The sequence below is a fragment of the Nicotiana tomentosiformis genome, chromosome 10, assembly GCF_000390325.3.
Source record: "Nicotiana tomentosiformis chromosome 10, ASM39032v3, whole genome shotgun sequence".
Taxonomy (NCBI): domain Eukaryota; kingdom Viridiplantae; phylum Streptophyta; class Magnoliopsida; order Solanales; family Solanaceae; genus Nicotiana; species Nicotiana tomentosiformis.
This window is the reverse complement of record NC_090821.1, coordinates 36,954,748-36,962,144: the sequence shown is the minus strand read 5'-3', so window position 1 is coordinate 36,962,144 and position 7,397 is coordinate 36,954,748. Positions and strand designations below refer to the sequence as shown.

At 37.4% G+C, this 7,397-nt stretch overlaps 1 protein-coding gene across 3 annotated transcripts; it reads left to right on the top strand.

The window, feature by feature from the left end:
* The first annotated feature begins 246 nt into the window (after window positions 1-246).
* Window positions 247-6,488, top strand: LOC104117452 (alpha-galactosidase). 3 transcript variants are annotated; one of them, XM_009628509.4, is made up of 14 exons: window positions 247-448; window positions 1,148-1,307; window positions 1,749-2,006; window positions 2,228-2,402; window positions 2,659-2,720; window positions 2,959-3,122; window positions 3,338-3,435; window positions 3,903-3,961; window positions 4,045-4,179; window positions 4,258-4,505; window positions 4,598-4,757; window positions 4,926-5,001; window positions 5,095-5,139; window positions 5,882-6,488. In XM_009628509.4, the coding sequence occupies exons 1-14, from the start codon at window positions 396-398 to the stop codon at window positions 6,103-6,105; spliced, it is 1,917 nt and encodes a 638-aa protein (XP_009626804.1). In that variant the 5' UTR covers window positions 247-395; the 3' UTR covers window positions 6,106-6,488. The 3 variants fall into 3 exon arrangements, with proteins under 3 accessions (XP_009626804.1, XP_033517501.1, XP_033517502.1); XM_033661610.2 differs by lacking the exons at window positions 4,598-4,757; window positions 4,926-5,001; window positions 5,095-5,139; window positions 5,882-6,488 and having other exon boundaries at window positions 4,258-4,509; XM_033661611.2 differs by lacking the exons at window positions 4,598-4,757; window positions 4,926-5,001; window positions 5,095-5,139; window positions 5,882-6,488 and having other exon boundaries at window positions 4,274-4,391.
* The last annotated feature ends 909 nt before the right edge of the window (window positions 6,489-7,397 follow it).

Here is a 7,397-nt window from a genome sequence, read left to right as displayed (position 1 = left end):
AGAGAGAGAGCGCAACAGCACCTTTGACACTTGCCGTTTACTCCGACAAACAATCACACTCTTTCAGACATCACCTTTTACCTCACTTCTTAACTGACCCCCTTTTCAGGCCCCATGTAATTATTTCATTTCTATCATATAAATCTTCAAACTCAAAAATCACTTTAATTTTAACACTTTTATCACCTTAGCAAACAGCACCTTTGACACTTGCCGTTTACTCCGACAAACAATCACACTCTTTCAGACATCACCTTTTACCTCACTTCTTAACTGACCCCCTTTTCAGGCCCCATGTAATTATTTCATTTCTATCATATAAATCTTCAAACTCAAAAATCACTTTAATTTTAACACTTTTATCACCTTAGCACTTCATACTACTCCGAAAAGGGATGATCTTGAAAGCTTCTTTTTTCATTGTCTTCTTCACTCTTTTTCTTCACTGGTAACTTTTCTATACTACTTTCTGGCAGCATTAGCTTTGGATGTTGTCATTTTACACAAATTTCGTGCTATAATTAATTAGTATTGGAGGAAAATTAAAGGCCCCATTAAATGAAATTCTGATGCATATTCATTGGCCAAGATTTACTTATATGATGTACAAGTTTTAATCTTTTGAGTATTTACAGCTCCGTGGCATCTCCAATTGTGTTAATTCAAATGGTTTTCTTAACATTTCTTGGAATTTTTCTATGCTAGTTTCTGTTAATTGTTTTCTAGCCATAATCATGTACTATGACACATACACTTCATAGAATTTCAGCATTAGTCCAGTCTTCCATTTTTCTATGTCTTTCAATAAATAAAAAATGGTATTGATGTAATTGTTATATTAATAAGTTCTGTACTGGAGAAATAAAACCCAAATCTATTTTTGGGCCTAGATTCATTGGCCAAGATTTGCTCAAAGGATTCAAGTTTAAATCTTTTGGGTATTATCAGCATAGTGGCATCAGTTAGGCTGTTATAGGGTTGGGCGGTACAACAACTTTTTTACTTATGGGTTTGTATTACACTGCTATTCTTGGTTTTCAATAGTTTCCCCTTATACATACTTAATAAATTGCATGTATTCTTGAAAAGATTTTTCTTCTTTGATCAAATTGTAAGATGTGGAGTATTATTTGGGTCATAACCACAGGGAAACCTCAGAAACTAAATCTCAGGCTGAAATTGGACAAGCCAGCTTACCACCAAGAGGTTGGAACTCCTATGACTCATTTTGTTGGACAATCTCTGAGGAAGAGTTTCTTAAGAATGCAGAACTTGTAGCACTGCGACTAAAAGCTCATGGTTATCAGGTAGTATTATTTTCACAAGAACCATAAAAATAGGGTGTGTTTGGTATGAAGGAAAATATTTCATGATAACCATTTTTTGGTGTTTAGTTAACAGAAAAATGGATTTCCCTCAAAATTTTGGGCGGAGATCATTTTCCTTACAACTATTTTAACTTCAAATTATTTATTCCAACAAACATTTAGACATCGTTATTAGTTTTTGGTGCTAAAAAATTTCATCAAAACACTCCTATGATTTGCTTTTTATTTATTTATTAATAATCTCTAATCCACATTTTTCCGCAAAATATTTTCAAGCACCACCAAACACCGGAAAACATTTCCATAGAAAATGACTTCCATCACAATGAGAATGCCTAGAATTAATTAGATTCTTTTACCCTTCCAACATGTTTTTTGCTTTCATCTCTAAATTTATGTCTGCTTTTGGATTCTATCCAGTATGTTGTGGTGGACTTTCTTTGGTATAGGAAGAAAATAGAAGGTGCTTATACCGATTCTTATGGTTATGACGTCATTGATGAGTGGGGAAGGATGCTTCCTGACCCTGGTAGATGGCCTTCCTCGCGAGGTGGAAAAGGATTTTCTGAAGTGGCCCAAAACGTTCATAGCATGGGCCTGAAATTTGGGATTCATGTCATGAGAGGTTTAAGTAAACAAGCATTTAATGCTAACACCCTCATACTGGATACCACTACGGTATTTCTCTTTATCCAGATGCAAATTCAACTTTGTGCCTTCATTTGTAGATTGAAATATTGGTATATCCAGTCCAATTTCGTTGGACTGGAAAATGCAACTTCTTAGGCAAGTTCATACCTTTTTTATACTAATTGTGTTGATGATAGCTGATAAAGTTCATGTTAATACATATTAGTAGCTATGATAAATGCTTGACTTCTTAGTGATACATCCAACAGGGCAAAGCTTATGAAGAGGCTGGTCGAGAGTGGCGTGCACAAGATATAGGAATTAAGGAGAGGGCTTGTGCGTGGATGACAAATGGTTTCATGAGTGTGAATACCAAGTTGGGAGCTGGAAGAGCATTTCTTAGGTCACTTTATCAACAATACGCTGACTGGGGTGTTGATTTTGGTAAGACACTTTCATTAACTCAAGACTATTATTGGAACATCTGTTTCGGTGGGTTACGATGAATTCATGCTGATGAGTCGATGTGTTCAAAAGTCTGTTTCGGTAGACTTTGATGTCATAAAACCATTGATTCTGCTTTCTAGGGAAACTTCTTTGAGAAGCAGGACTAATCCTTGTTTGTGGTCATCCAAGCTAAAGGATCCCAGATCACATTCTGTGCTTATATTAAAGGAACTTTCTGTTTTTTCTTCTTCAGTGAAGCATGACTGTGTATTCGGTGATGACTTGGATTTAGATGAGATAACTGTTGTTTCAGAGGTAAGATTGCTAACTTTCTTCTCCTTAACTCACTTCATCTTGCCCCTTCTATTGGTGCTACAAAATGATTTTACTTTCTGAAAACCATCACCCTACTAGAAAAGGGAAAGATAGAAAAGCTGATAAAAAGGAAAATGGAAAGAAAGAAGAGCAAGTAAACATAATGGCTGAAACTTTTTGTCTTTCAATTGATACATTTTTCTAATAATGGCAAGTTAGAATGTTTACCTGTCTGTAGGTATTGAACGGACTTAAACGGCCTATCGTATATTCCTTGTCCCCGGGAACTAATGCAAAACCAACCATGGCAAAGGATATAAGTGGTTTAGTCAACATGTATCGAGTAACCGGTGATGACTGGGATGATTGGAATGATGTCTCTGCCCACTTCAACGTTGCAAGGTAATCGTGCTATCTGTTCTACTAATTTGTCAGGATTTTCTCATTTTTTCTAGGCTTGCTGCCAAAAGTTTCTTGTCACATTGTGATTTGGGATTGCTTATCTAACATTCATATTGTGTCTCGGCTCAAGTTTTATTTTTCTGGTTTGTTATTTGGCTGTGACACTACTTTCTTATTTAACTGTTGACATTGGTTTCTCCTTACGCTTGTGGCAGGGACTTTTCTGCTGCTAAGTTAGTAGGAGTCAAGGGCCTGAAGGGGAAGTTGTGGCCGGACTTAGATATGCTACCACTTGGATGGCTAACAGACGCAGGTGAAGGATAATACTTTTCTATTTATTTTTATTCTTCGTCTTTTTTAAACTGTTAAATATATCATCATTTCAGAAAGGATTCTGTATCAGTTCGCTGCAAAGCACATCGTTGATTGATGCACATTCATTCTCATCAGCCTCCATTGGTTTATGTTTATTAGCGCAAGGTTCTCCGTCTATTATATAGGTTAAGGAGATGAATACAAATTATTGCTCCAACATATTCCAACTAGAGACATCTTTTGCAGCTAAAATTAAATGTTAAACAGGACAAAGTCCATCATATAATAAAGATACAACTTCTCCTACAATTTCTTGTGCTTAGCTTACTTGGTGAGGATTTCGTTATGAACCAATTTAGTCGTTCTCCAGTTATCCTCTTCTACGAAATTTATGCATTTCTATTGGTCGAAACAAGGAGGAAAATATGGCATCGGAAGATTATTTAATACTCCATTTTGTTGCAGGTTCAAATCTTGGTCCACACAGAAATTGCAGGCTTAATCTGGATGAGCAACGGACTCAGGTACTTTTGCTGCAGCCATTCTCCAAATGTGACATAGCTCATGTGACCGGCTTGTATTCAACGGACTTTTCCTTTCCTGGCAGGTGACTCTATGGTCGATGGTCAGGTCCCCTTTCATCTTTGGTGGAGATATGAGAAAGATTGATGATACTACATTCAATCTTCTTACAAATCCTACTCTGTTGGAGATTAACTGGTTTAGTTCAAACAACATGGAGGCATGTGAATAAATTGACTCGACTTTTGGCTTCACTTAGGGATATAATTCAATCCTAAGCTGATGTTTTTAAATGCAGTTTCACTATGTAACAGGTTCAGTAAGTTCGTCTGGAAAGCATGGCTTGACCCACTATTCCAAGAATGAAGGAAAGACAAGTGTGTTGGAGACGAAAGTTTTGGCTCTCAGGAGCTGCAAAGATGTGAAGGCAAATGGATGGTCCACTAAAGTTCTTGACAATGATGTAGCGCGGGTGTGCTGGGAAGAGAACTCAAATAATCGCACCTCACCTTTTTGTCTATACAAGAGAAAAGCACCTTCAGTATCGTAAATATCTTCAACTTCCTCTGATTCATCTGCTTCAATCATGATTTTGTTGATGCTATCTTTGTCAATCATCCTAACTGTTGTTCATGCAGAGAGGGGGAGATGGTATATAATCACCAAAGTCACGGAAACCTTCACTTACTGGTAACAGAGAGAACAGAACTTTGTTTTAGTGCATCTTCAAATAGAAAGCTTACATCCAAAGAGTCGAGCAGAGGTTCATTTTCACGATGCAGATCCCATGCCAGCCAGGTAATTTAGTTTGAATAATCAGACTTTCCATGACCAATTCTGTTAGCAGCAGTTCATGCGACAAGTTCTGTGCATTCTTTGAATAAAAGTAGAAACTCTTGAAGTTTCATTCAGTTCACGGTGTCTGCTAATCACTGGCTAACTTTATCACTGATATTTTCATAACAGATGTGGGAGTTGAACAACAATGGAACACTAAAGAATAGTTATTCTGGCCTTTGTGCTTCCTTGGATATTGTCAAAGGTCATTTTGTTTTCATCTGAAAAACTTGCCTACACTCTACTTGCTTTTCTCTAATTTAGAGATCGCTTATGTAGTGATTCTTCTTTCGTGCAGCTTCATCTGGTGGAGTTAGGTCTTGGCTTGCAACTGGAAGGAGAGGTATGATTTCTCTAACCAAAAATTAATCCAACATAGAGGAGACAGATATCTCAGTAGCATAGAAGGAGAATACATGTCTTCAATGGATGATAGTGAAATATAAACAGTTTTATATTGTTAAATATTGAAAGACTGAATGAAAAGGGATATAACTATGGAAATTGCAGTAAATTAATCTACGTTAAGAAGTTAAAGAGATGCAAGCGATATTCTACACTTGTAACTTAAAAGAGTACCTAAGGTTAAACTAAAAGAGTCTAGTCCTGATCGAGGGATTGAGGGACTAAGCGAATTTGAAATAAGACTATTGTTGTGTGTTAATAGATACGAGCTTATTGGCTGAACGTTGGTGTATGGTATAAATAAAGCTATAAAATGGAAGCTAAGTGAGTCCACTGTAAGTCTACAAGTATTACAGATCCTTGCAAATGTCTCAACTTCAATTAGAGTTTGCAGATCAACTATTAGATTATATGTTATTGTAGCTCAATTTAACTTGATGGTGTAAAAAGACTTGTACATTGTCGGTGCATACTAGATTATTGCAATCTGACATTGGCAATGTAAGTCTACAAGTATTACAGATCCTTGCAAATGTCTCAACTTCAATTAGAGTTTGCAGATCAACTATTAGATTATATGTTATTGTAGCTCAATTTAACTTGATGGTGTAAAAAGACTTGTACATTGTCGGTGCATACTAGATTATTGCAATCTGACATTGGCTATACTGACATTTCAGGAGAAATCTACTTGGCTTTCTTCAATTTGAACAACCAGGTGACGGATATGTCAGCAAAGATATCAGACATAGCCAAGGCAATTCCTGCTAGAAGAAGTTCAAATGTTGCAACGTGCACAGCCAGAGAAGTATGGAGTGCCACAAATCTTGGAGCCATAAAGGATTCAGTATCTATGTCAGTAAAAGCTCACGGTTGTGCGCTGTTCGTCTTGAACTGCAACTAATCCACCTCAGCATCAAGTCCACGTTGTATCCATCTTTTGTACTCTACTTCTGTTGGATCTTACTGATGAAATTTTACTATCCTTGTGTCTATTTCTTATCATTACAAGTACGGTGAGGGGACGGAGCAGTCTTTATGTTCGGGTAATCTCTAAGCCCTCAATGGGAGGGTCATACAATCAATCCACCTGTCTCAGAGTGGCGCCAAGTTGCTTCATCACATCCACTTCTGGAGCCCTCTGCCTTTGAGTTGGGCAAAGGCCCAAATAGACAGATTTTCTCGTATGTAAAGAAAGAGATTATTGAAGGTGTAGACTTATCTATCCGTTAGTATGACATTTGTGCTTTTTCTACCACAAAAGTTAGATTCTAAGTTGTTAATTTACTTTCAGTTTCTGCCCTTTACATCATAACCGGCCCCGTGACTTTTTGAGTCTCGTTCTGCTTATGCATGTTTGGTGAGTATTTGTGTTTAGCCTCAATAGAGCAGAATTGATACGACGAGTATGTATTGATTTTATTAGTTCTGACCGACAGAGAGAAACGTAGTAGTTTTATCTTCTTTGTATTTTTGAAATTCTAGCCGATGGGGTACTTCTAGTAAAGCTTGAGAACCCTTAGATGTATGAGAATTCTGTATAATAACATCGAATTGACTCAGGACTCCAACAGCATAAACATCTACAAATGTGGAGTACGTAACGAAGTTCAAACACCAATTAATTCCCATCTCCCAAAAATTCATTGACTAAGAAGGAACAAAAATAGTACTATGTCATTTTAAATTATGCTTCAGGAACGATTTGACATAATTTTATGGATATACTTGACGGGAGATAAAGAGTCAAATCAATAGAATTGATTTAGGATACTGTATACGGTCGAAATAGATTTCAGCCTTCCTACGTTCGATCGAGTTCGAGTGGCAAGATACCGGAGCAGGATTTTGGGAGTGAGCTCCGAAGACAGTACAAACGAGCATCGAGTCCGAAGGCTGCTCGAGGAGTCGGCTCGATAATCTTATCGAGCCCGTGACCAAATCGATCCGCAAGGCATCGCTTCGAGGTCGGAAATGCGCCACGCCCACCCCGAAGGTCGAACTCAAGCCAAAACCGAAGGGCTCGACCCAGTAACGAGTTCGAGCCAGTATCGAGCTCACAGACAAGAGCCGTTATAACCGCACCAAGAGAGAGAATCTTGACGGGAATAGAGGAAGAGACAAATCATCATGGGTCTTCCACTATATGCTTTATTTTATTATTTTTTGTTATAAATAAAGTAATGACCCTCTATT